The sequence below is a fragment of the Anopheles coluzzii genome, chromosome 3, assembly GCF_943734685.1.
Source record: "Anopheles coluzzii chromosome 3, AcolN3, whole genome shotgun sequence".
NCBI classification, from domain to species: Eukaryota; Metazoa; Arthropoda; class Insecta; order Diptera; family Culicidae; genus Anopheles; species Anopheles coluzzii.
In genome coordinates, this window is record NC_064671.1 from 85,285,095 (window position 1) to 85,312,775 (window position 27,681).

The following is a 27,681-nucleotide window of genomic DNA, read 5'->3' on the forward strand; positions in this document are numbered from 1 at the left end:
TTACAGTTGTTACTAGTGATGGAAAAATGAAGTTTTAGTTGGAATCGATTCCAAATAGTAGGTCCGAAATCAGTTTCCGGAATCGGCTACGGAATCTTAATGGAATTAAATCGTCCGATTCCAGCCAATTCCGATTCCAGAGACGATTCCGATTCCGGTTCCGGAGCCGATGCTGAATCCAATTCTGGAATCGATTTCGGAGATGGGATCGGAATCAGCTAGTTCCGATTCCTAGCTCCCACCACTAGTTGTGATGTCTATTGTTTGCCGTTCTATTAGACGCACTTTATTCAATTCGACTACCGTTCGAAACTTATGATTGGGCTCATTTTCCTTCCATGGTCTAGTAAACCGCCTAAAAGTATGCAATATATTTAACACAAATTTTTGGTTTTACGCTGTTTCACTAATTTTGGTTTGAAATTATCTCATTATGAATGAAGAATGGACTAAATGAACATCCCTGAATATGTAACCGACGTAAGTAAGTAAGACTGAATAAGTAAGACATTCCTTTAGTAAATCCAGCATCTTACCAGACAAATAGAGTAAAAATTACTTCTGACAAAACGTATAAAAATACATCATTTTGCATACCTTCAGGCGTTCAGTAACAACAGAATATAGATCACCTTTAGACTTTCCGTTTTTTTAAAGGATCATCCGTATAATCCTCGACAATCTAGTCGATAAATAGCCTTTTGTTGTGGGTCGTTGTTTCCTTTTCCCGCGTGAAATCTCGCACACCTCTTCGACAATTTTCTCAACAAAATGAAAACAAACCAATGGTTAATACAGCACTTGACGTGTTTTAGATATTGGTTTCTTGTATTTTCTTCTGCTCTTTTTCAACTCTCTGCTTCATCTTCTCTTCACTCCTGTGTGTGTGTTTGTACGTGTACGATGCGTAACAGCAGTGAGGCACACCACCATGCTCCACACATTCACGCACAGGAAATACACACGAAACGTTGTACCAAAAACAAAAACGGCAACATGCTCGGGAGGGTGTGCGGGAGAGATGTTGTTGGCTGTGTGCCTTCGGAAACGGGCGCAATAGCGATACCGCAGAACAACTGCATCCCTTTGCGACCCATCCCCGAAGGCACTCCGAGCATGTTACGTCGGTGTATTTGTGTGTGTGTGCAAGATCCTTACAGACTTAAGCTCGCAGCACGCAAGCACCACCGGCGGCCTTGATGCGCTCCTCGGCCAGGCGGGAGAAGAATTTCGCCTTCACGATGATCGGGCCGCAAGTCTTCGGAAGTCCACCGGATCCGAGCAGCTTGAAGTAACCCTGCAATGGAAGCAATGACGCATTTCAGATTAGTGTTCCGTTCGTAGGATGGAGCAATTAAGAGCTGTTTCTCGCTAAGAGGTATCAGTTAAGGTACGATCAACAGGATTGATTGCATGAGAATTTGTACACAGTATTCATTCTGTCCGCCCGTACACGAAAATCATCACAAAGAATGAACAACAAGAGCGCAAAATCGAAGATACTTACGAACTGGACCAGATCGACCACCGGCACCTTCTCGGGGTTCTTCTTCGCCTCCTCGCGCACCTTCTCCGGCACCAGGCTCCACAGGTGTGAGAGGTTAATGGTCGGGCAGAACTTGTGGTTGCGGTTCAGGTGGAAGTTTCGCATACCGACCTTGCCGAAGTAACCCGGATGGTATTTGTCGAAGTTGATACGGTGATGGTGCATACCACCAGCGTTACCGCGACCACCAGGATGCTTACGGTGCTTGCCTAAAAAATAAGGAGAGGAAATGGTGGAAATTCATTAATACATACACATGCACACCATATATCGTGAAAGCCGGTAGAAAGGCTGGGTGCTCTACACTTACCAATACGACCGTGGCCGTGGCTGACGTGACCACGCAGCTTCCTGGTCTTCCTACGTACCTTAAGGCTCTGTAAAGGAAATAACCATGGAAGGTGAGGTTAATCCATTGCCATTGCACTCCTTTTTCCCTCTCCCTCCATTGCCACACACAGCATGTACAATATCAACACACACGCACGCATGACGACGCCGTCACACTTCCTTCGCTGCAATCTCTTCAGTGGTGCTGCTGCTGGGCGGCATCACGATGCTATGCTATCATTTCTCAGTTACTGAACGTTCAACAGGAGTAATTGCATGATTTTGTACACAGTATGCATTCTGTCCGCCCGTTCACTAGAATCATCATGAAGAGTACTGTAGCGATCGCTGCGTGCCTGAACCACCACACCACCACTGGTCCGGAGGGGCTGAACGGAGGTCAACCATCACAGTCGACGGGCTGGCTGGTTGCCCCGTCGGATGCATCCAGCTTTGGGCACACATTTCCACGAGATTTCCACAGCGCAGCACACACCGCTCGATGCAGCGAAGGAAGCGCTCGGCGTTGAACGCAATTTTAACCCGACACTTACGACCATTGTGTACGAAAATCCAAAAACTTGGCGCTGCTACCACAAAAATGCGTCGACAGCACGTAGAGTTTGCCGGAAAAAGAAAGAGACGGTCGGTGTGTTTGACGTTTCGCTGTGTGACGTTTCGGCGGAAGTCGGCACGCCGATGACGTTCGTTTGACAGCGGCCTTCGAGTGCCCAGTGGTGGAATGATGCTTAGGAGGATTTTGGCAGGCGCGTGCCTAGCGGTTAAGAAAGTTTTGATGAAAACAAATTATTTTTGGGGGTTTTTGTGATAATTTTCCACCAAAAACTAAGAAATGGGACTTTTAAATTATTTTATTATCGATTTGACACTGGAAACAATCGTGGTTTTTGTTTATTTTTCATTTTAATTTCATTAAATGAAATATTTCGTGAAATGTTACATTACAAAAATCGTTTTCAAATTAAACAAGATTGATAACGACGAAATTGATAAGAGTATGTGAGTCATAGCTTGTGATAGATAGAGAAAGATTGAGAGTAAAACAAATCAGTTTACGAGACAAGAATAAACTGCAAATAGTAATAAAGGCGTGAACACTTTCATCGTTGAAATATTTCACATCGTTGTGATGAGTGCGATCGCAGCTTCACACTGTCACGTCACGTTTGTTTTGAATTTTGAACGAAAACTGACAACAGGGCAAAGCGTAAACGGCAAAACCAAGCAAACCCACCGCCTCGAGCCGGGAGGCTTCCCTACATTGAGAACTGAAAAATCGTGTAAAAGCAACAACGAGTTATGGCTACATCGACGCCAAAAACGCCGCTCCGTATGCAGCTACAGCCGCTAATGCCGGAGGACATGCGTTCTGAGCTGATCGCCGCACTGAAGGTACAGAACGTACAGAATGTTCGCGTCGGAAGTAAGTTACCCCCGCATTTTGGTGCCAGCAACACCCTAAACGCCCTTTCTTTCCACTCCTTCCAGGTGCGCGGCGCTTTGCACTGCCCGGAACGCACAGCAACAAAAGCCCGGCCGATGTCCGAAACACCGAAGCGGACAAGCGGCAACAGCTGCGCCTGCAGGCGATCCGCGAAATTCGTACGTCCGAGGAGTCGTACCTGCGGCAGCTGGATCTGCTGCTCGAGTACTTCGTGACGCCGTTGCGCACGAACGGATTCCTCACCGAGAAGGTGCACAACCAAATCTTTGGCCAGCTGGACACGATACACAACCTCAGCCAGGAGCTGCTCCGCAAGTTGGACGATGATTTGGACAATGTGGTGAAAGCGTTCACCAATCTTGGACCATTCTTTAAGCTCTACTCAGTGTACGCGTTCGACTACCGCAATTCGCTCTGCACGCTGCAATCGCTGATGGACAAAAACGTGACGCTGAAACGATACATTGCCAACACAGAATCCCGCCCGGAAGTGCAGATGAAGCTGATCTCGCTGCTAATTACACCGATACAGCGCATCCCACGGTACAAGCTGCTTCTGCAGCAGGTACTCCTCTACACCAGCCCATCGGATGGGGCGTACAAAGCGCTGCAGGAATCGATCCGCCTCGTGGAACAGTCCGTCTCGCACATAAACGCCGTGGTGGAGGATTACGAAAACACGCAACGGTTGATCGTGGTCCAGAACGCACTGACAAACAAATCGCTCAAGCTGGTCAAACCGGGGCGCAAGATCCTGAAGGAAGGTTTCCTGCGCAAGCTCAAGACGGACGGATCGACGTCGCGCAAGTACTGCATCCTCATGTCGGACATGTTCATGTACTGCCGGGTGCTGAAGGATGTGGAGGTTTTGCTAACGGAAGGATCGAGCATCGCTTGCAGCTGTGTGTTTCCGCTGAAAAAGTGTAAAATTGTCGAGCTGTTCCGCGGTAACTTTAGGCTCACGTGCAGTGGCGATGGTACGATTTTTAGCGCCGACGGGGAAGGCGAAGATAGCCACGCGTGGTACGTTGCGATCCGGGAAGCGATCGAGCTGCACGTGCAGTGCCGCAAGACGCTGCGCAAAATGTCGAGCAACAGGAAGCCGATGCGCAAGAAGCATCTGCAGCGATTGCAGCCGGAAGACGATATTATGTGGCTGTTGCGCCGCAAGACGGCCAGTCCGGACCGGATCCACAAGCCGGAGAAGGCAAGAAGGAGAGGGTTGTGGCCGTTTAGGAGCATGAATTGTTTGCAGCTGGATCAGTCGGTTGGGGAGCCTTCGAGTGGATTGCAGCAGCAGCAGCAGCAGCAACAGCAGCAAAGGCAGTACGTCCCGCTGGGTTCGATTGGACAGCATCGATACCCACAGGCGGCCTCGACCAGCACTGTTAGCAATAGTCAGCTAAAGGCTATTGCATACCCTTGGGGAACGGAAGCAAATTGCGTTCAAAGTAGCGCACCAACCAACTGTCCCGCCGCAACAAGCCCTGCCGAGGAAGATCACCCAACCGACGACGATCAGGTGGATAAGGATGAGGAAGATCAAGCGAACGGAAGCAGACACGTTCACTTTCGATTTCCATCAAAGCATTGGCGTTACTGAAGTGATTAGCTGCCATTAATTACAGGGTTTTCCAGGACTAAGACACTTTATTGACTCCTTCTTACATGAAATGAACTTAATGTAATTGGGGAAATGGACTCCATAGCAACGTTTTTGGACAAATCCAATAGGAATTTTCAAGGAGCCTGAAATAGATCATACGAAATACACTTCCCATAAGAAAGAGTCAACGAAGTGTCCCACAACTATGAGAACCCCTGGAAAACCCTGTAATGATGAAAGAGAGAGAAAGTGTGTGTGAATGTCACTAGCGTTTTAATATTTATTCCATTTGTACGGCTAGAAGAAACCATTTTAATCCCTTTTTTCATCTTTTTTTTAAATGTATCTGAAGTAGTAGATTGTAAACGTCTTTTAATGTTTCTTTCGAAGCGAAGGAGAGAATAAGGCTTTTTTGTTGTATACACCGAACAATGTGTTTATCTATTTTATCGTATTTTTGCTGAATGAAATGCTAAATAAAAGTTCTGAAAAATGATCAAACAAAAATCACAAAAATATTAACCTCCGATGCACAACAAAGTGCGACGAGGACACACGCACACAAACACAGACACATGTGGACAATTTAAAGATTAACGTGTGCAGCACAGTCAGCAACAAGGATCAAGGGGACACTTGTAGTAATGGTGTGGACAAACCAAAAAAATGGGACAATATTATTTAATAACACTTGGAACTATCGATTCCAAGCTGTCCTTGTCTGCCCACCTCCCCTTTGGGAGGATTAAAAACCAATTACACTATCCAAAAAACGTGCGCATGTAGTGTAGAGCGTATAGAGAGGGAGAGAACGGGGAAAGAATGTGTGTTGTGTTTTAGTGTGTGCTCTTAGCTAAAGTTAATTTTTTGCCTTTTCTTTAGTTCTTTTAAAAGATTGATCCTTTTCGTAGCTCTTTTTCCTAACTTTAAGTACGGCTTTCGCTTACTACCACCTTTGACCGACACTCTAATTTGCTTTTACAATTATTTACTTAAATTTTATATTCACTTTCTTTAGAAAGTTTGCAAGTGTAGTCATGTTCTACCTTTTTTGTTTTTCTTTGAAAAATTTTGACTAGTAATTTCGTTTTCTTTTTCTCGTTTGTTTGTTTGTTTTGTTTTTGGTTTGTTTTGCACCATTTTTTGTCGTGTTTCGTCGTCGCGTTCGTTTTTTCCCCTAGATAACATTCTATTCTTTCTTCACTCCTTTACGGGCTCTTTCTTTTCTCAGTTTTGCTTTCCTTTACATTGAATAAGATTTAACTGGTTTAAATATAGCACAAGACCCCCAAAAACTAAAAAAAAACAGTGCTCTTTCCATGTGTTTCTTTTCTTTTCTTTAAGAAAATCTTGTCGTGTTTTGCACAAAACTCTGGAAATGCTTCGCTGTTATTTCTATCCTCTTCATTTATCTCTATTTTATCTCATTCTTTTTCCTACTTCAATCCAATGCAATGCCATGCTACGCCTTTTTCGCATCTTATTGTTTCCGCTAATACTTCCTCTTTTCAGCCAAAATGTGCTTTTTTGTTTTGTTTATTAATTGTTTACCTTACTTGTTTTCCTTGTTATTTAATTAGCTTTGCCGATTTTAGCTTTATTTTTATCTTCTTTGTTTGCTATCTTTTACTACATTTTTGCTTTCATTATTCTATAACATAGGAATATTCGCTGCCTTACGCATATACGCTTGTTTTGCTTCCCGAATTAGATTTGTTTTTTGTTTTGCTGTGGTAACGTTACACTTGTTAAATGGGCGGCGTGATATTTAAGTTGTGGTGGTCGACCGTTTAGTTTATTTTCTTAATAAAAAAAAGCAAACTGACCGAGTGAAGCTACAAGAAAACAACACGGACACAAAACATTGTCAAAAGACGTAATGTAACTTTATATCCATTCCCTCATAGGTGGTCGTTATTAAGCGTTATTTCCTTAGCCTTTGCTTCTGCAAAACCGTCCCCGAATAACACACTTAAATGTAAATGACTAGTTCAATGAAGGATGGAGACTGAAATGACTGATTTTTTATGCTAAAAACAGTTCAAACTAAACTAGTAGAAAATGGGACACAAGATAACACAACGGTTAGTAGTGTTATCTTGTTGTTCAAGCTTTTAAATGCTTTCCCAAAAAATATCTCCACAAACGGTTCGGTTCACGCACACACACACACACAAAACAGTGACAAATTACAAGGAAAAACAGTTCCTGGGCGGGTAGTTTACAGTAAATTACGTGTGAACGGAGAAAGATCCTTAAACACTATGTCCATTTCGCTTCAGTTCCCCTACCGCCAATCACCACCACAACCGCTCGGTGAGAAGAGAGTTTAAAATGCTTTGCTATCCCAACCTCTGCTGTCTGTCTGTTTCGCTTAGTGTTGTTACCACCGGTTACTTTGTTTGTTGCTATTGCTTGTATTGGGTAGAGAACATCTAAGTATGTTGTTAAACACTAGCACTGATGTTTTACTAAGTAATTAATTCATTATTTGGGTGGCGGCATAGCTGTCCTCGACGCAGTCGGTGATGATGATGATGATGATACACGCATGATCGCGTGTTGATCGCGCATGCAACAATTCCCTTTTTGCGTGTTAGTCTCGTTTTGGGGGGAACAGGGAGCGTATTTACTAAGATCATGGCTATCGCTACTGCTAAGTACTAAGCCATCCTTTCGTTTCGCCGATCGTTCTAGTTAAAGGATTAACTGTCCTTCTATGATCGTAAAGGTTGTTTTTTTGTTGTTGTTGCTAAAACTCAGTTCTGTTTTCCCGACCTTCCCCGATAGCCGCTAGCACGTGTGTGTGTTTTAAAGTGTTTGCAACACGTGCAAGCGTTTTCTCACTGTCTTCATTTAGAGAGGCTTGGGTCACACTGGAACCGCTTCTGCGTTTCATTGTGGCGCGTGGACAAAGGAGCAGTGGGGGGTTTTGGTTTTTAGTTTGACTTTTTTACTTTTGCGCTCTATATTGTGTAGGGCGACAACTGTTGCTATTATTCTGTTCACTAGCTTTTCGTTCTTTCTATATATTTTTGTCCATTTTTAACGATTTACTTTTAATTGTGTTTGTTGTTGTTGTTGTGTTTCTGTGACTTTCTTTTTGTTGTGAGTTATTTTTTTTACTCATTTATTTCATCTTATTAGTTTGCGTGCTACTTTCTGACCGGTGTCGTTTCGTGTGAGGTTATTTTACTTTTTGCCTTTAGTTTTATTGCAGTTGTGTGAGTTTTGGCTGTGAGGTTTATGTGTGTTTTTTTTTTAATATTAAATAGCTTTTTATATTAATCAGTACTGACGGTTTTGGTTGTAGTGGTAGCGTGGTTTTTAGTCATTATTTTTTAAAACATAATTAAATTCATTATAATTTACTTTCCCAATATAACCGGTACCATAATTTACATCCTTTGTTTATGCGGAAATGCGTTAGAAAATGAGTTTGTCCTGCTAACAAACGAGCTTTAATACACTGAATTTCTTCTTTTTTTTTGGGGGGCAGGCGCTAAAACACAACAAAAGTTAATCATTTCACATAACACTCGGCGTCGGTTTGTGTTTCTAGTTACAATCGATAAAAAGTATGGGTAACGACCATGGACACCACGGTGGCACGGTGTCAGCCAGCGTACACAACCACGCGCACACACATATGGGGGGAAAAAACCCCAACCGCCCCATCATATTACATGCTGAAATTCAACACCACACAGAGAGAGAGGAAGAGAAAGAACGAAAAAAAAAAACCAAATCTGCCACCCTCTCTCTAACGGTGTGTGTTATGTTGCTGCGGTCACGCGAATAGCGTCGCGTATAATATGGCGCAAAAACAAAGCGCCCGCTCCTCACTGGGAGGGCTGGCTGGGAGGTTATTATTTGTCACTCCACGCAAGCAAATAACCCCGCTATCCACCCCACTGTGTGGTGGTGCTTTGTGGGTGCGAAAGTGAAATGATTCGATTTTTGGCTTTGCTTTCATCGTCGTAAGCTTTCGGCCGAACAAAAAATGGCCGATAAAAGGCAAACCGTTAGCATAAGGGGTCAAAGGGCACACAAACACACAGCTCTCTGGAGTTTGGGGATTAGGGAATAGCGTGTGTGGTTGATCCCAGCCCGCCAGAAAGCGGCCCGAGAGGACGACAACGAGCTTCAAAATCACTACCAAAAATGCCTTTCAAATGTTTTTGTTCCATTAAATCAATTCAATTGCATGCAGAGAAAATGTCTCCTCTGGTGGTCACTCCTGGTTGCAAACATTTACCCAGATTCGTTCAATAATCGATCGATATTAATCGCATGCCCTCAGCTAACACACTGTTCATACCACCGTGCTGTTGTTTTAAGTAGAATTATTCGAATTTGTTTGCTTTCTGACATTCCATTGCGAAGCAAATATTGCTAAAATTAAATACAGTACCGTGTTTGAGTCAGTTTACGCGCGAATGAGATGATCGTGACTCGTGATTCGGGTTGATAAATATAAAGCTCTGTTCCTCTGTATCTCAGATCAAGTGGTTGGGTGTGTAGAACATTTGCGCGCCGTACTTCGGCATTGCTTCTGCTATTTAAAAAAATAATAATAACCGAAATCTGACTCCTTCTTACGCGTGCATCGGTGCGGGGTCGTGTACTGTCTATTTTTAAAATACAATTCTTCTCGCCGGAGAGCACCGTTGCTCTTGCCGTACCCCTACAATGCTTATCTCATTCATCAACTCGTCGAAAGCCGACGCTTTTAAATCTCGCTCTTTCTCCCCCCTCGTGTGTTTTGTTGGGGAAGGCCGGCCGGCACCAGCGGCTTGCTTCAGCACCCATCAGCACCGGGAGGCATCGATAACAAACGGATAATTAAGGCAAGAAAGGTGATTAGACGAGTGTGTGTGTGTTTTGTTTTTGCTATTGATGCTGCAACTGCTGCTTCTTCTCTTTAGTTTTTTTTTAGTTCTACTAGACGCGGGACATCTGTTTCATGGTTCGAGTAATGTTACGCACCCGTTACGTGTACCTCCGTGGTTCGGCCGTGTGCACTAATCCTAAACACATTGCTTTTGGGATGGGCATGTTTCCCCTGCTTCCCGGCATTACTTCATAAATACAACAAACAGTTAAAGCCGAGCACGTAATAAACTTGCGTGTATGTAACACAGTAGTAAATCTCTCCTGTTGCCCTATTTTATAGCGATTTTTTGCCCTATTTTATAGCGACAGGGCAGCTTTCGCAGTAGGATCGAAGAGAGTAATTCAAAAATGTCTTTTATCTTTTAGTTTCGATTGGATTTTTTCTTCTTTTTTTTGGTTTTTCTACTTTCTTCTCTTGCTGATCTGCATTATAGAATTATGTTTATAATTAACGTACCTGTTTTGTTTCTTTTTTTTTTCTCTCTCGCTCTCGTGTTTACCGTACAGCGGCCACGCCCGAGGGTTGCTGATGTTTGTTTATCATTTAACTTCGCCCCGTGCCCCGTTCGGCCTCTTTGGTCACTTTCTTGCAGCTTGATTCACCTTTCACTCCGGGCGGGGTACCGCCACATCTGGTCGCAGCAGCATCATCGATCGTTTTGGGGGAGATTTCTAGAACAAGAACCGCGTGCAGTGGTGGCGCGTATCCTCGCGTTTCCCTCGTTTTTGCTGCGTAATGTAGTGGCCCGGTTTGTGTGTGTGTGTGGGTCTGTACACGAATGAGAAATCCATTACCGGCACACGTACATTCACGTACATACAAAAGACACACACAAAAACGCGCACACGTAAAACCGCGCCCTTGCTTCGTACGATCGCGCGAAAAGATCGCGAGGCAAAATTATTACCAAAATTCAATGCACACATACACAAACACATACACGGGAAAAAACACCACCGTCGGCGTCTCATACCCTGCTCACAGCCCCCCATTGTAAGCGTAGTCGGCCTTGTTGTGCATCACCAGGCAACCGTCGACGAAGTAGAAACTATCCGAGCGCGTTTCGAAGGGATGCTGAATCATTTCGTTCACTTGACGTTGTCGCGTGTGTGTGTAGAAAAGAATGAACAAGAGAAGAAAGTTTAAATTAGAATTCGGAAAACTATCGTCCACACGTCCCACCGCGGGAGAAAAATGGCACACGAACAAAAAGTGCGCAGAAAAAAAATATCCCTTTCGCCTACGGTGGTTGCATCAGGGTGGCAAACGCACCGCTGCTGCTGCTGCATCGGCCCACTGGTTGCACTGCTTACCTAGATCCGGCGGGATAGTGGGGAACTCGTAGATGTGTTCGCACGTATTTTTAGAAAAGGGAATACAGTAGCCAAACTCAAAGTCGAACGTTTTCAGCAACCGATCCTTGAAGAAGTGCCGCTCGATCATGCGAAAGTTTTTCACGCTCTTGCTGCCAACGGTAAACTCGACACTGTTGGTTTAACAGGGAAATGGCAGGAAAAATATCGTTAATTAGAAAGGTGCGATGGGACGAGCAGTTTGCAAACACTTACGTAGCACCAACGGTTTTTAGTTTGAGAAATTGCGGCGTAAATTGGTACCGCACGTAGCGGCCAGCATTCGGTTCGAACGTTTCCTCCGCCTCCTCCGGGCCCCGTTCCCCGGTGGTAGCGGACGGTGCCCCACTACTCGCTTCCTCGCTGGCCGCACCCGGCTCCTTGCTCGGCTTACTACTGTCACTACCGGCCGCCGTGTGGGTGATGTCGCTGAGCGATGGTTTCGCGATCTCGAACAGGACCGCACCTGACTCGAGGTCCCGTATCTTGAAGCGGGTAAAATCGATCTCGTAAATGTTCGCATCGGGCGTGCAGAGGTAGTCGTCGGTGATTTTGTTCAGCTGCAGCACGTAGTCCGGCGTGATCGGGCTGGTCGGGCCGGTCGCGCCTGTGGACGGGGTTCCCGACGGGGTCCCCGTTGCCGCCCCGGATCCTTCCTGGGCATCCTGGGCGGCGATCGACGAGCTGAGCTTCTTGCCCACCACGCTCATCGTTTTGCGGGGCTAACGGGCGGATAGCTGGGGTGCAGGTGCAGGTCGAGTGAAGAAGGAGTAGGGCGGGCGCTTTCTGGACCGACGGACCGAAAGGTCACTTTTGCTCGCGAGATTGAATAATGCACCGTCGTCGTCGTTGTGTTTTTGGGTGGTGGAGAAAACTGGCTCTTGTTGGCTGGCTTTGCTCTGGGCGGCTGTTGCACAAACGGTTAACACAAGTAAACACGCACAGCAACAAAAAACTACACTAAAGCCGCTGCATCGCTTCGTTAATTTGCTACTTTTGTGTTCGAGGACGTTTTTGTAACAATGCGAACGGAACGACGGCGAGTTTCCGTACGAGCGAGCTCTGCGGGATGAGCGAATTTGTGTTTGTTTTTTTTGTTCCCTTCGTTACCTGTCAAACGCTGTCAGTGGAGTGGGAGACAGTGTGGCCAGATTAAGTTGGCGGTTTTTGGTAGGAGCGTCAACATTTTTTGCGGTAGTTTTTGGTAGGAGGTTTAGATTTTTTTCGGTAGTTTTCTGTAGGTTTTAAAAATTGAAACTGTGTGAATTGAATTGTGTGATTTTCGGTTCGAAAAATAAAAAATCGGTAGTTTTAGGGTGTTTTAGGGCTTTTCTGTGAATCAGTAGGCGATTAAAAAATCGCGTAAGAATACAGGTAAATCGGAATTCTGGTCACTCTGGTGGGGGAAGCGAACACAAAAAAGGAAGTTGAAAAGGGGAACAGAAAAAAAAACATTTTAAAAATGCTTCGATATTTTGCATATAATTACATAAACTTAAAAAAATGTTTTCTTAGTTTTTAGAAAATTGCGCATAAAAGGCACCTTTCAATAACATTTACCGGACAATTCAAACCAAGTTCCTTTTTTGTTGCCATTCAATTTCCCTTTTGGCAGCAAAGTTTGACGAACCTGCCGACCAAGATTACCGCAGGCAAGAGCTGTCCCACCCAATTCAATGTCAAAACAGAATGCCAAACAGGGGTGGGAGAGAGAGAGAGAAAAAAAGAGGAAACAGTGCGAGAAACCGAAATGAAATGAAAACTTCTGCCAGTGCGTTTCGTGTGTGTGCTGCATCTTATAATGTGCCCAATTGCCGCAGCAAGATAGGACAGTGCGAAATAGGAAAATGCATCCGCAAAGGGGCTGTATTTGTTGCGTGTTGCGCGTTGGATTAAACTGTAGAAGCCGAAACTGAGCGAAAACAAAACAAGAAATCCTTCAAGCTTGTGCTCCGCGTGTGCGTGCGTGTGTGTGTTAAGCATTCCTCCTATCGCAAAGGGGGAGGTGGTTGGTTGGTTGGTTGAGTGGGGTGACAAAGGCAAGGGAGAAGCAGCAGCAGCAGCAGCACCCGCGATCAGTAGTGGCAGCACGCCGAGAAGCAGCGACAGCGATCTGCGAAGGAAAAAATGCAACGATGGGCGAAACAGGGGCAAAAGGTGCGTGATTTCGGTGGTTGCTGTGTGCCCGGCGGTAATTGCCAGCTGGTTCGATGGTTTAAGGGTGCAACTATGCTGCTGGGCCGCGTTTATGCTGCGCTATTCGACGGCAAACGCACACCTGAAGCCAAGCAGTACGGCGTGTGTGTGTGGGTGGGTGGGGACAGTGCGTGGGTGTGTGAATGGTGTTGTTTTTTTTCTTTCTTGCTGCTTCCTGTTTACCACTGCCGCATTGTCAGTGAGCAATCGAAGGGGAAAAATGGAGTAAACAGTGAAGAGGAGATAAAAAGTGCTTAAATTATTTTGCCCAACCGAAAAGCAAAAACAAACAACTCTACGCCTGTTTTCCCTTTCATTCACACGCACGCGCTTGTTTGGTGTAGCAGTGCGTACAGGAAGAGAATGGGGAAAAGAGAACAACAAAACGATAAAAAAATGCGTTGCGTATGACATAAGCCAATGTGTGAGTGTGTGTGTGTGTGTGGTACGAATGAGAAGAATAAGAGCATGTGTACGATTATGTGCATGTGTGTGTGTGTTTGTTTTCCAAAAGGTCGTCGGTTGCGTTTGTCGTCGCCTCCTATGTTTACGATATGATGCGGTCTTCTAGCACACGGACCAGCGGCGACCATGACTCATGCCGAGACGCTGGCCTCCTTCGATATATGGCATACTGTCGCCAATGCTTATTTATCGCCTAATTGTGTGTCTGTCTGCCTGTGTGTGTGCGGGCTTCATTCTGCATGATCCGTGGAATGCTTCGCACGAAATTAAACGAAAAAAAAAAATGCAACAAAACAAACAACTCGGCCCAGCTCGACGACTCCGCGGTGACTTATCCGAGCGGAAACCGTTCCTCGCTCACGTACCGAAAACCACCACGTAACATATTATGATGGATAAGATGGTGGGGGCTAGCGGATACGGTCGCTTACCTACTGTCCAGCTTGCGAGAATTGATGGATGTGTCACAAGGGCGAGAAATGAGGCGAAACTCCATGCCCCCCCCCCCTTCCAACGACGTTACATACTGATAAGAGTTGGCGAAAACATAAAATATGCCGCAACAAGGCAGCGCGACGGGCCCCGGAGAGTAGCAATGCAAAAACAAACATAATCGTCCGTTGCGCTTGTTTTCCCACAAACTTTTGCTGCACACACACCTGACCTTGACATTTCATTCATTTAAAAGGATGGGGGGAAACAGTGGAAGGGGAAACAGGCTCGCATTCTTTCTTTTGTGCCTGCTGCCTTAAGATCGATAATGTTGCATTTAGAAAATAGAATTGAAGCAATGCGCAATAGAGAAAGAAAAGCAAAGAAAAACACGCCAAAACGAAGAACAATTGCCACTACCCAACACAGTGGAAAACAGTGGAGGGAGGGAGGGGCAAACCCCCTCCCCGGTTTCCCGAAATAAGCAGCACAGATAGTGAAAGCAATTGAACGCATGCCAAATGTCCGAATAAAAACAACGCGCCAACATGTGCATGCCACAAGAGGGAACGAGAGAGAGAGAGAGAGAGAAGTGCTTTTGAACGACGGAGGCTAGAGCGAGACGGGGTGTAGCTTAATGAACTAATTTGCTCTAAGTAGGCACGCTCGCTGCCCCTCTGTCCGTATCTATGCTAGAGCGTAGCAACGTTTGAATGGTGGATGAGTGATGGGGAAGAGAGAGATGGGGGGGAGTTGAGAAGGTTAATCAAGCAATCATCGACGTCGAAGGGCACCCCGGCATCGGTGGCCGGTTTCGCTGTTGCCAATTTGCAAACCCGTCAACTAACAACATCCGATTGCACTCGTCGTTGCACCAACTCCACCCAACGAACGAAAAGATAACAATTTTGATAAAAGGATTAACATAACAAAAAAAAAAATCTTTCTTTTTTTTTGTAGGGAAATCAGGCACAGCTGCATGTGCTAGCTGCTACAACGCGATAGAACCGGAACAGCATGTGGCCGCCGTCGGTCAGCTGTGGCACGCGGAATGCTTTAGGTAGGTTATTCGCACACCGTCGCTGTACACCTGCTTCCCCTTTTTCCACGGTTTACAGCGATTAGAGGGGGGAGGAGAGTTAGCCGCTCGCCGTTAGTTTGGCTGTTTATGGGAAGTCGGAGCAATATGGTCACTATAAGAGATTTATAACTTTTTGGAACATATAATTAAATTATACTTAATGGCAAGAGTTTCACTTTTCACTGTCTCACGGAGTTTTTCCTGGGGTTCTCATGGTTGTGGGACACTTTATTGACTCTTTCCTACGAGAAATGAACTTTATGTGATGGAAATTGGACTCTATAGCACATTTTCCAAATCCAATAGGAATTTGGAATGAATCTGACCAATAAGGGTACTAGAGAGTATAATTCCCTTCATATAATGTTCTTTTCCGGTAAGAAAAAGTCACACTTTGTCTCACAACAATGAAATCCCCTGAAAATCCCTGTAAATTACCAACCCCTGTACCCTGTACCAATTACCCTGTACTGACCAACCCTGATATGATTCGAAATGCGAAAATCAAATTAAAGAAAAACGACTAAAAGCTTTTTTTACAAAATTACAATACAAAGGCTCCAGAATGTAGTAGTTTATATGAAATGTAAGATTTACAATACATTTTGATGGCTAACAGAACAATATGCAAACATTAATTCAATTTTAAACCGCATTTATATAAAATTACATTAATTAAAAGGAATGCGTAATCAATCTTAGCCTGGAGCATTTTTTTTAAACCAGCGTTGAAATGCGTCGAATGTGTGTACTGTTGATTATTCTACTGATTACTCATAACTGGTATTTATAACTGGTACTGGTTTTGTTTACCCTTTGAATTCATTCAATTCGGATGACCAGTAACATTTAACTAGTTACCCGTAGCTTGTTACAGGGAAATTGTTAATTCATAGCTGTTGAGACATTATGAACATAATTCTTTCTTTCACTTGAATGTACATTAAATGTGAGATACACAAGCGTTTCTTTAAGAAATGTTATTTTATTGTAGCTATAAATTCAGTCGCTTGGTTCGGGGATCAGTGAAAGAATGGCTAAGGATCGTAACTTTTGGCACGATCGGGAATATTCGTGATATCGGGACTGCTCAGTCCGATCGTTATCAACAGATAGACTCCACTTCGATAGTGTCCTCTATTGGGATTGAAGGAGAACACCAATGTGCCATCGAATTGACCATTAATATTTATTTAATATTTAACACTAGCAGTTACATTTACTCTGTTAATTCATAGTGCTTCACTTGAACGACCATATACTTCTAACTAGATACTCTTGACTGCTACTGGTGTCTTGTTATTTTAGCTAGTTATTTTCAACCACTTGCTCTATTTCAATCGAACGACCAATTATTGTTAACTAGCTACTCAAGGACATGGACCTAGATATTTTTCGTTATTTTTTATGATGAATCAATTCAATTTATACGGAAAATGTTCTAAGAACGAATCAAATTCAAACCCTGCAGTTTGGAAAATATGGATAAGGAGATCATGGAATCATGTGATTTATGATTTAAATGCATATTCTATTATTTTCTTATATTTGGAGTTATGATCTAAGCGGTCATTCCCTGCTCTACAGACTTATGAAACTTCTTTGTGAGTATAACTCAGCCGGATAGTCTATCCTTGCTACGGATTGACGGTCAATGTGAGGCTCTTTATAATTATTATTATCTTGATTATTTGGAAGTAAGAATATCGTCTGAAAACGTTACCTGTAGTAGTGATGTTTTTTTCATCTCACGCGGAGGACACTATCATGTCATTAGCGTAAAATGATTCTTTAACAACCGTTTATTTGAAACAAAGAGCATGTCAAATCAAATAAGATGAATTGCAAAGATTTAAATGAAAGTTTATACCACATCGGTACAATGCTTTCAATGCCCTATTTTAATATTTGCTGTGTCCATTTAGCTCCGTCTTCCCTGCAACGCAAGTATTATTATTGTTACCTTGGGAGGGCTAGCGCTATGCTTGTGTTGGTTCCGCCCCCCCCCCCCCAGGCGTTGCATAGGAAGTAGTGAACGCGCAAAAATAAAAGGAAACCGCGTGTGTTGTCCCCGTTTGTTACCACGTGCGCGCAGTCAAAACCCGGTAATCAAGTAGTCCTTGCGCGCCTCCCTGCTCATGCGGATGGATGGATGGGTTGTTGGTGGGTGAAAAGTCTCGCCATGCGCACCCCAAGACGCAGTTGAGGATGCGGGGGGAGGTGGGAGGAACAGTGGGTGGTTTTAATTCGTTTATAGTATGCTAATTAAATTTACCATTTGCATTTGTTTCTAAACGCTGTTTGTGTGTGTGTGCTTTCGTTTCCTTTTGCAGATGTTCGGTTTGCGATGCACGACTGTCGAGCTGGTACTTTGAGAAGGATGGACTGCTGTTCTGCAGGGATGACCATTGGTCCAAGTTCGGTGACTGCTGCCAGCAGTGCTCGCAGGTAATGGCAAGGGTTGCAAGCGATCGTCCCTTGGGGTAGGGGAAGGTGATTGCAGCCTAATCGGTGTCAAATAACCCCCTATGTCCCCTTGGTTATCTTCTCCTTTGCACAGTTTATCTCCGGACCGGCGATGTTTGCCGGCGATCACAAGTTCCATCCGGAATGCTTTCGGTGTGAATCGTGCAAAGTGTTCATCGGCGACAGGGAATCGTACGCACTGCTGGAACGCTCCAAGCTGTACTGGTATGTGCTGACAGGGGCTAAAAACGCAATCGCACCACCAAAGGATCGAATCATCAGTAATCGAATACGCGTGCGTTATCTGTTTTTTCAGCGGAGGGTGCTACAAGCAGCAGCAGCAGCAGCAGCAGCAACAACAGACCGCATCGGAAGCTGCCGGTCGGAACGGTGCAATAGTGTCGCCGACGAAGCAGGACCGGCAAAGAATTCCACATTCCATCCGGCTGGTCGAGATACCGTGGAGTGGCAATCGATCGGATCGTATCCGTCTGGCAACGGATGATAAACCGTCCGGCGTGAAGGGTGTTGCCAACGGATGCAAAAGCGTTCGCATATCGGAGTAAGTGTCGATTTTGCGGTGACGAAGATTGTGTTTTGTTCTCTCGCTCGTCAGTCTTTCACTAACCTTTACTGAATAACCATTCTGTGCTACGCTGCCTTACCTTACGGATCATTTTTGCGGATCACGCCACTCCAAAAACCACTCTCAAAAGCTTGTTCTGCGCGGCGTACGGACAGATGGGAAAGTACATCTTTTCGTGCATTAACACTGCGCTGGATTCGTGCTGTGGTTTGCTTCACTTTAGGTAAATGTTGCTTCCCATCATTACCACCCGAGTTAAAGTGGCATAAGCCGGACGGAAGTGTGCGAGTGTGTGGTTCATGCTTTTCTAACACAATACCCTTAATTCATCCCAAAGTGCACGTGCATAAATCAATTATTTGCTAATATTTGTCTTGCTTTCCGCAACAGAGTAACGCTCAACTCAGATCTGATGGCCCTGCGGGTCGGCGACAAGGTGCTGGAAGTGAACGGTACACCCGTGCGCGATGTACCGCTGGAAAGTTTGCAAAATCTCATCGAAGCTTCGGCCGGCAAAGCCCTGCAGCTTACGGTCGAGCACGATCCGGATGTAGTGGCGCTGGCGACGGCCGGCGGGCTGCCCGGTTGCAAGGGCATACTGTCCGCTTCGTATGCCGGCACCGAAACGAACTGTACCGATGTGCTGAATAACAATCAGAATGAGGGTGAGGAGGAGTGCACGAGGAGCCTTTCGCCGAGCAAGCTGGAGCGAATATTCCGCAAGAAGGATGAAGGCTACATGAGCGGATCGTCCCGGAAGCTGCAAAAGCGTCTCAAGGATGTCAATTGCAATACGGGTAATGGAAGGGTGTGGGGTAGTGTTGGGTTCATCTGATTTAGAATTATGAATATGAATGAATCTTTGAAATGATACAGTGAATCTGATTCTCGATTGGAAAGATTCATGAATCTCCCAGGATTCATGAATCTCGAAGATTCATGAATCTCCCAGGATTCATGAATCTCGAAGATTCATGAATTTCCCAGGATTCATGCATCTCGAAGATTCATGAATCTCCAAGCATTCACGAATCTCGAAGATTCATGGATCTCGAAGATTCATGAATCTCAAAGATTCGTGAATCTCCAAGCATTCACGAATTTCAAAGATTAATAAGTATCAAAGATTCATGAATCTCCCAGGATTAATGAATCTCTAAGGATTCATGCATCTCGAGATTCATGAATCTCTAAGGATTCATGCATCTCGAGATTCATAAATCTCAAATATTCATGAATCTCCAAGGATTCGTGAATCTCCCAGAATTCATGAATCTCCAAGGATTCATTAATCTCAAAGATTCATGAGTCTCAAAGATGCATGCATCTACAAGGATTTATGTATCTCAATGATTCATGAATCTCAAACGTTAATAGATCTCGAAAGATTCACGAATTTCTAAGAATTCATTAGTTTCCAAGGATTCATGAATCTGAAAAAGTCATGAATCTCAAAGATTCATGAATCTCATTAAATTCATAGATCTCGTAAGATTCACTAATATCTAGGAATTCATAAATCCCTGGAGATTTATGAATGCTAATGAATTCATGAATCCTTCGAGATGCATAAATCCTTGAAGATTCATGAATGCTTGGAAATTCATGTATCTTGTAGATTCATGCATCCTTCACGAGATTCATGAATCATCAAGGATTGATGAATCTTCAAGGATTGATGAAACTTCAAGGATTCATGAATCTTCAAGGATTCGTGAATATCCAAGGATTCATCAATTCCTCGAGATTCAATTCAGTCATCGCTGAAGATCCATATGAACGAATCTCAACGAAAGATTCTTGAAACCCAACACTAGTGTGGGACCTACTCCTTCAAAGTGCGTTATATTAATGTTACTTACCCACCTCCCCCCCCCCCCCCTACAGCTACCAACAGTTTGAAGGAGAAGGAACGCAGCTCAAGCATGTCGCGCCTGCTGGACGAACATCGTACGATGGCCACTGGTGGGGAGTTTTACGATCTTTCCCGCACGAAGTCGTTCCGCGTGGAGCCGAAGGCGGCCCGCATATTCCGTGCCTCGGACCTGGTGCAGGGTGAGCTGCTCGGGAAGGGTTTCTTCGGCCAGGTGTTCAAAGTGACGCATCGCGTAACGCAAGAGGTAATGGTGCTGAAGGAACTGTACCGCGTCGACGAGGAGGCGCAGAAAAACTTCCTCAAAGAGGTTGCCGTGCTGCGGTCGCTGTCGCACCACAACGTGCTCCGCTTTATCGGTGTGCTGTACAAGGACAAAAAGCTTCACCTGGTGACGGAGTTTATCCCGGGCGGATCGCTGAAGGAGCTGATACACGATTCCGGGTTGCCGCTGAGCTGGGCGCAACGGATCTCTTTCGCGCGCGATATTTCCAGCGGTATGAGCTACCTGCACTCGATGAACATCATCCATCGGGATTTGAACTCGCTCAACTGTTTGGTGCGCGAGAACGGTACGGTGATAGTGGCGGACTTTGGGCTTGCGCGCATCATTAAGCAGCCGCTGATCAGTACGACGGCGTATGAAAAGTGTACCGCCACACCACCGCAGCCAGCAGCAGCAGCAGCAGCGGCAGCAGCAGCGAGCAGCGGCAATAATGGGACGATCGGGCGCCGGGGCAGACCCCGCCGGCAGCGGTACACGGTGGTCGGCAATCCGTACTGGATGGCGCCGGAAATGATGCGCGGCAACAAGTACGACGAAAAGGTGGACATCTTCTCGTTCGGCATCATGCTGTGCGAGATCATTGGCCGGGTGCAGGCCGATCCGGACTATCTGCCCCGCCTGCCCGACTTCGGCCTGAACGAGAAGGTGTTTCGGGAGAAGTTTTGCGGCCAGTGTCCGGAACCGTTCTACAAGATTGCCTTCCTGTGCTGTGACCTGAATCCTGACAAACGGTAAGAGTGTTTGAGGCTTTTTTTTTTCGAGGTAAAATGAATTAAATGGCGACCTTTTCTCTCACTCAGACCTCCATTCCACGTGCTGCAGGGTTGGCTGGAAACGATGGCCACCGTCGTGGCCCTGCAGCGTCCCATTCCGATACGCATCATCGACGAAATCGACAACTTTAAGGGGCTGCGAAGCACGGAATCGAGCCTGTGCACGACACCGGACGGGTTGACCACTCCGCCACCGTTGTCCGGGTACGGGCTGAAACCATCGCTAAGCCACAAGCGCATTTGCGAAGGGCAGGAAGACACCGGCAGCACCCTGGAGCGGCAGCACAAGCTAAACGACACGGCATCGGTACAACCGACCAGCTTCGACCTGGTGGACGGTGTTGTGTGCGATGTGCCGGTAGATAGTGACCTTCTTACACCTACCAACAGCAGCACACCTCGGCCGGTGGAGGAGCGGATCGAACCGACCGCCCAAGCAGGGCCCGGATTCGTCGTGGTAGATTTTAACGATATACCAAAGTCCCCCCATCTGGGGAAAGATTTTTCCGCCAACGGGGATCGCATACGGGACAGCCTGCGGGCAAAGCGGCGCCAACGGATGATGCTCAGCCGGGAGAACCAGCGCAAATCGCTCGATTCCAGTTTGCTTGTCGCCGCGGCCCGGCTTGGTGCAACGGACCGGCTGATGGGTGAAGCCGTGGCCAATGCCGCCGACGATGGTAGTGCCTCGGAACCGATCAGCTTAATTATGACTAGTGAAATGATCGCAAACGACGCTGCTGCTGCTGGTGCGGCTGCCGATGTGCGTGCGTCGGAGTGTGTGCGTCCGTCGACGGATCAGGTGCTCGCTTCGGTGAAAGATAGCCTGGAGCGTGCCAAACAGCAGGGTGAGGTGCCGCGTGCTGTTGCACGGTTTGCAATTGGCGGTGAAAGCTCCCAGCCGGACGGGCCGCAGAAGACGAAGCGCTACGGCGAGAAGGGTTTCGTAATACACGTACAAAATGGGCATCTGACGCTGAACAATGTGCGCGATCTGGAGAACTGTTCCGATTTCGATTCGAGCTGCGATACGAGCCTGAACTATCTCGAGGTAAACGGTAACCGGGTGGAGCAGCAGGAAGCAACGGACCCAACGGTGCCGAAGGCGACTCCAAAGAAGGACACTAATCTAGTTGTCGAAATGATGTCCGTTGAGCGGGCGAAAGATATGTACCCGCCTGGGGAGCGTCGAAAGTGTGTCGAGAAGGAAAACATTGCCCAAGGGCCGGCGGCGGTGAACGCGTTGCCCGACGAATCGAAATCGATCGGCGCTGCAGTGAAAGCTACCTCTCCGCTGGCTGCGATACCCAATCCAGAAAGGAACAGTGCGGCGGCGGCGGCGGCAGTAGCTGGAAAGGATGCTAAAAAGGAGGAAAAAACGCTTTCCTCCAGTGCTCAAAAAGCCGTCCAATACACGCGGAAGCTGTTCCGGGTGGGCGAAGCTGCCCAGTCGCCGGTCGCGAGTCCAACCAGCACGAAACGCTCCCATGATCTGCCGGGTGCGCATCGTGCCGGAGTGTCGCCGGGATCGAAAGCATCCGGCAAGGGGCAACACCACGTCCGGACGACCTCGTCGGAGCGGTCGGTGTTTTCGACCAAGCAGAAAATATCGCCCACCTCTGATCCGGAACCACAGACCGGATTCGGTGGCCAGACGTTCCCGTTGGCCGATCGCTCCAAGCCAACGGCAACCACTGCGGTAGTAGTGCACAACAATAACCACAGTATGGTGCATTCGTACAAATCTAAACCAAATGAAGCGCTGGAGAAGGGCAATAATGGGTCGTTGCGGCAATCGGCAGGCAAGCGCACCATCGCCGCTGGTGGTGCTGGAAAAGGAGCGTCCAGTGGAACGAACCGATCGGCCATTGGCGATAGTGCGGTGTGTGTTGATGCGATGGTACCGTCCGCTGGCAAGCCGCCGATCAGCTGCGGTGGTGGCGTTAGTGCTGCAACGCTGGCCCGATTGGCGACCAAGGGAGGCCGCACGTACCGACCGGCGGAGCGTATGACGGTGTACTACAACGAGATGCGTTCGAACTCCGCTGGCAAGGAAAAGTACACCTCAACCCTTTCACCAACGGTTGGCAGTAGTGGCAGCAATTCACGCACCGGGTCTCCTTCTCCACCAGTCCCCAGTACAGCGGGTCGTTCTTTGCAGGCGAGCACCAGCAACAGTAGCCGCAGCACTGGCATCCTTTCGCCCGGCAGCATCCGTCGGCTTAACGCTCGTTTGCTGGAGGCGCGCAAAGCAAACGCCGCTTTATCGCAGGACCGATCGACTGGCAAAGGGAAAGCGAACGGGTCGCCATTGCTTTCCATGCCCTCAGGGACGGCAAAACCGGTGCCGGGGATGGCACGGAAGGTACTGCTGACACCGGCCGGTGGTGCAGCAGGCCCGTTGCTTGGTAGTGTTGCGGGCGGCTATGCCAGAGAGCGCAAGGTGCTGCCACCGGTCGCACCGCTTGTTAAGGTGCCGAAGTAACCGCGTCGATCGATTATTGGCTGGCGGCTGGCGGTTGCTCACAATTTGCAAATAGTACCTTTTTTTAGGGAGAGAAAGTTTAACTAACTGCTCAGCTAACGATCTTAGGGAAAACAAAGCCAGGCTCGAATGTGCTCTCGTTAGGTAAAGATAAGACTAGAAGATGTTTGGCAATATTGAGCACCAAGGCCATATTGCGCTAAGCCATTTTTGGTGCTCGCTCGCCGCTAAGCCACATGGTGCGTGGTATGCAACACACTGTACCGTACCTCTGCTAAGGAGGTACTATCCCGTTAAAACTTCGAGTTCTCGAAGGTCCCACACACACACACCTTCTTACTTAAGTGCACCCGTTTCAAACGTTTCCACCCAACACCCGTTAATTCAAACTCGTCTCGCACACGGTTACTATTATTACCTTAAAACACTTTTAAAGAAAACACTCCTCCAAAGTCTCACTCCTTTTGCTCAGACTCACGCACGGCATCATAGGTGCAAATAATCTCTCTGTACTGTGTTGAGCGGTAAGCGAAGAATGCTCCTGTTTTCGCTTCACCTGACCGGCCTCACCTAGATTAGTGTGTGGCACTTTTTGGTTTGTTTTGTTTATTCGTAAGAATTCAAACGTGACTGTGACGTATGGCAACACAAAACAAAAACAAAAAGACGACGGTAACTGTACAAGTAGCTGCTTTCGGTGTGTATAGTTGGTTAGGTTTAGCCGAGCTTAGGTTTAGCTTTTGAATATTCCACGAAAATGCCATTTGTGTTTTTGCTTGCATACACTGATATTCAAATTGCGCTCTCCCTTCCCCCCGGGTTTAATACTAGTTTTAAAAGATTAAGCTCGAATTTTACACCAATTATTTTTAGAATTTTATTTGACAGATCATCTCTTCTTCTTGCCCACGATCTCGCTCTCTTTCTGTCCAAATCAATCATTTTACATCGTTTGATTTTGTCTTTGATGATCATTTTACGCGCTAGATGGTATAGTCTTGTGTCGCTCGACCATACAAGAACCCCCTCCCCCCTTCCTCCCCTCTCCCGTCGTCAAATAGACAAGCTGAAGTTACTAACCGGACTGTGATATTGTGGAGAATGTAATAATTGTAAGCGCGGTGGTGCTAGAGAGCGAGCGCACACCACTCTCCCCCGCCCCCCGTTTTATTTCCGTTTAGCTTACGTTTACACATTAAGATGGTTCCACGGGGACGGTGGCCACCATTTAAGCCATGGAAACAGAAAAAAATGCCGATAGAGAAAACAGATACTGCAACAAAAGACATGTGTGTGTAAGAGTCGGTAGCGATGGAGCGGAAGTAGGTAGTGTAAGGTTAGGTTAGTAAGGTAGTGTGGTCCCGTGGGAGGGCAACGTATATGCGCTAGTAAGGGAAGAAAAATGTGTAGACGCGTATTGAGCGCTACGTACAACAATTATTACCTTAAGTTTTTATTAACCATTTTAGTTTTAACCACACGTTTTTAACAAGTCAGGTATAGAGGTAGCTGTTAGACAGGAGCGGGGGTTGAAAAGTAGTGCAAAGGAAAACAATACGACAACGGTAAGCCTACATTTCCGTAAGTAGGAACTGCAACGACGCAATTGAAGGAAGGGAAGAGAAATAGTAGCGTTTAGTGTAAATCGTGCAAACATTATAAAAGAGTAATGTAGATAGGGACAAAAACAAGTAAAACAAACAAACGAGCAATGCAAAAATGTATGTATTTGGGCAGTGAATGTATGTAAGGTTCTTAGGGGAGAGGAGTAGTAGGTTAGGATCTAAGTTGGCGTGTATAGTTGCGCATCGATACCATGGAGATGCTTGGCACCATTGTGTAAAAGCTGTGGCGAGTGGTTGCGTATTAGGAAAAATGTGTTTTTTTGGGTAATATTGTATCGAAACATTTAGTTGAAATTTGTAGTATTGTGCGCCAAACGATGGTGTGAATGAGTGATTTCGATTAATATTTATTAGATGAGTGTGAGACCTTTTATTGAATTTTGTTATTATTCCTCAATGCGTTCACGCATATTTTGCGTAAAACTATGGTAAAAAGACGTTTCTATTCAAACCTTTCCGTAATTGAGCTGGAAGTGGGTTATTTTAAATTATTTATTAATTACAGTTGTCATCATACTACACATTTAACGACAAATATGACAAAAAACGCAGTTTTACTTACACGCAACCTCTAGTCACAGCTTAAGGCAAGCAAAGCAAAGCGCAAGCGAATTAGAACAATGTCATGTTTTGCGTTTTTCGATTATAAATGCGCAAAAATTAAATCTACAACAAAATCGAAACCATTACAGATGAAATATTCTTGGCTGGGAATAGATGAAAAAAATCGTGCAAATAAAAAAACCCTTTAACATGAGTTAGTGCAATACAATACTGCTCGAGGCGGGAAAAGCTCCTGCAACAATGCAATGCATTCATGCAAAAGAAAAAGCGTAAAAAATAACCAAAATTTATGAAAATGTTTGGCCACAACAGTAAATGCAGGCAGTTTTTCCTCGTTTTTTCCTGCTCTTTTCTCTTTATTCAATATCCTTACAATTGATCCTCTACTGTTTGTGACATGTAATTGGAAGGCTACCGAGCTTCAACCAAACCCACCCACCCAGCAGGATGTTGTAAAATGTATTAATTTATTGTTCCCAATTTTTTTTTCCCCACAAATTTCCCGTGCAAACAACACGAAAAACATGCACGTGACGGAAGGAAAAACAAGGGAAAAATGTTCGCTCGCTCTCTGTTTGAAACATTTTATTCCGATTTTTACTAGCTACCGGAATATGGGGGTTTGTGCGTCCTTTTTATTATCACGCGATATTTTGGGGAATATTTGTGTGTGTTTTCGCCTCCCACCCCCACCCTCCCCGAATTCGCTTATTGTTTCAGTGTACATTTTTATCCGTACATCCGTGCGGTGAGAAGAGCGTGTGGGGGCAATAAAATTGTATTGTGTTGTGCACCCCCCCACTCCCCATGTGTGCCATTGTTTTGATGTGAAATTGGTGAGCGTTAAAATGCGTGCACCCATGCACCCAAAAGTGCATCCGTTTTTCTTCGTAACCGGCTGGAAAAACATTACATCGATCGGGTTCGATCGTGGATGGGAAAGAGAGGGGGAAAAATAGTAAACCGTGCGCATTATTGATGTGTTATCGAAAGCAAAATATTCCTTCATTTTGTTTTTTTTGTTGGGAAAAGCTCCATCCCCGGGGCGAATGAATGGTTTCATTGTAAAAGTGCAAAAGTGTACAGGAAATGTAGTGTGTACGGTTATTGTTCGGTGTACAAAGCAGTGAATTGTGCAAGGATATTAATAGTGCAATAGGAGGAGGAAAAAATGAATGTGAAAAGGGCGAAAAAATACCTACATTCAATATATTAAAATGAATTGAAGATGAAAAATTAAAGCAAAAATGCACGAACTTTTCGCTATCCCCAAGCCAAGAAAATAGCATTTGTACCACAAAGCGAGGGACGTACGGTAGTAAGGTTCACTTTTTTTACGTTCACCATCACTAATTTATTAACAACACAACAGCAACATTCTTACCAGCGCTAGTAGCGTTTGCGATTTTCCTTTCCGTTCGTTCCCTGCAAAAGAGGGAAAGCGTTACAATGCGTTACAAGAAGAAGCGTTACGGTTTCTACACACCTGCGCCACGGCTCGTTCTTCGTATTGATTGGATTGGTGTGTTAATACTTTTCTAATCGTAAATAAAGTTAAACATGGTACAGAAAGCAAACCAGCATGTCCCCTTTTCACATGATGACAACGCTCCCCTGTGTGTGTGTGTGTGTGCAGCCAGCTGGACAAAACGG

General features: G+C 45.8%; 4 protein-coding genes across 5 annotated transcripts; 2 read left to right on the forward strand and 2 right to left on the reverse strand.

Moving 5' to 3' along the window:
• Positions 1-801: 801 nt before the first annotated feature.
• On the reverse strand, positions 802-2,564 carry LOC120958028 (60S ribosomal protein L27a). Its single transcript, XM_040380565.2, has 4 exons — positions 2,431-2,564; positions 1,857-1,923; positions 1,508-1,755; positions 802-1,297 (listed from the first exon to the last, which is right to left on the reverse strand). Exons 1-4 carry the CDS (start codon positions 2,434-2,436, stop codon positions 1,163-1,165), a joined length of 456 nt encoding a protein of 151 aa, XP_040236499.1. The 5' UTR covers positions 2,437-2,564; the 3' UTR covers positions 802-1,162.
• Positions 2,565-3,065: 501 nt separating this feature from the next.
• On the forward strand, positions 3,066-8,664 carry LOC120956923 (putative protein tag-52). The gene is made up of 2 exons (XM_040378742.2): positions 3,066-3,320; positions 3,386-8,664. The coding sequence occupies exons 1-2, from the start codon at positions 3,197-3,199 to the stop codon at positions 4,942-4,944; spliced, it is 1,683 nt and encodes a 560-aa protein (XP_040234676.2). The 5' UTR covers positions 3,066-3,196; the 3' UTR covers positions 4,945-8,664.
• Positions 8,665-10,149: 1,485 nt separating this feature from the next.
• Positions 10,150-12,305, reverse strand: LOC120956924 (protein unc-119 homolog). The gene is made up of 3 exons (XM_040378743.2): positions 11,413-12,305; positions 11,158-11,330; positions 10,150-10,935 (listed from the first exon to the last, which is right to left on the reverse strand). The coding sequence occupies exons 1-3, from the start codon at positions 11,904-11,906 to the stop codon at positions 10,823-10,825; spliced, it is 780 nt and encodes a 259-aa protein (XP_040234677.2). The 5' UTR covers positions 11,907-12,305; the 3' UTR covers positions 10,150-10,822.
• A 580-nt stretch (positions 12,306-12,885) lies between these two features.
• LOC120956730 (LIM domain kinase 1) lies at positions 12,886-27,605 on the forward strand. Of its 2 annotated transcripts, XM_040378440.2 has the most exons (9): positions 12,886-13,353; positions 15,250-15,349; positions 17,704-17,818; positions 17,931-18,061; positions 18,153-18,398; positions 18,553-18,645; positions 18,813-19,219; positions 20,310-21,312; positions 21,382-27,605. In XM_040378440.2, the coding sequence occupies exons 1-9, from the start codon at positions 13,332-13,334 to the stop codon at positions 23,837-23,839; spliced, it is 4,575 nt and encodes a 1,524-aa protein (XP_040234374.2). In that variant the 5' UTR covers positions 12,886-13,331; the 3' UTR covers positions 23,840-27,605. The 2 variants fall into 2 exon arrangements, with proteins under 2 accessions (XP_040234374.2, XP_040234375.2); XM_040378441.2 differs by lacking the exon at positions 18,553-18,645 and having other exon boundaries at positions 12,887-13,353.
• Positions 27,606-27,681: the final 76 nt, after the last annotated feature.

What these genes read in the sequence shown, in the direction of transcription:
- LOC120958028 (XM_040380565.2), bottom strand. An exon ending in CCACGGCCACGGTCGTATTG is followed by an intron (nt 1,756 to 1,856) that starts GTAAGTGTAGAG and finishes CTTATTTTTTAG; the next exon opens with GCAAGCACCGTAAGCATCCT. An exon ending in TGGTCGATCTGGTCCAGTTC is followed by an intron (nt 1,298 to 1,507) that starts GTAAGTATCTTC and finishes CTTCCATTGCAG; the next exon opens with GGTTACTTCAAGCTGCTCGG.
- LOC120956923 (XM_040378742.2), top strand. Translation starts at nt 3,197, where the DNA reads ATGGCTACATCGACGCCAAAAACGCCGCTCCGTATGCAGCTACAGCCG. An exon ending in ACAGAATGTTCGCGTCGGAA is followed by an intron (nt 3,321 to 3,385) that starts GTAAGTTACCCC and finishes CACTCCTTCCAG; the next exon opens with GTGCGCGGCGCTTTGCACTG.
- LOC120956924 (XM_040378743.2), bottom strand. Translation starts at nt 11,906, where the DNA reads ATGAGCGTGGTGGGCAAGAAGCTCAGCTCGTCGATCGCCGCCCAGGAT. An exon ending in CTAAAAACCGTTGGTGCTAC is followed by an intron (nt 11,331 to 11,412) that starts GTAAGTGTTTGC and finishes TTAAACCAACAG; the next exon opens with TGTCGAGTTTACCGTTGGCA. An exon ending in CACTATCCCGCCGGATCTAG is followed by an intron (nt 10,936 to 11,157) that starts GTAAGCAGTGCA and finishes GACAACGTCAAG; the next exon opens with TGAACGAAATGATTCAGCAT.
- LOC120956730 (XM_040378440.2), top strand. Translation starts at nt 13,332, where the DNA reads ATGGGCGAAACAGGGGCAAAAG. An exon ending in TGTGGTTTGCTTCACTTTAG is followed by an intron (nt 18,646 to 18,812) that starts GTAAATGTTGCT and finishes TTTCCGCAACAG; the next exon opens with AGTAACGCTCAACTCAGATC. An exon ending in GACCTGAATCCTGACAAACG is followed by an intron (nt 21,313 to 21,381) that starts GTAAGAGTGTTT and finishes TCTCTCACTCAG; the next exon opens with ACCTCCATTCCACGTGCTGC.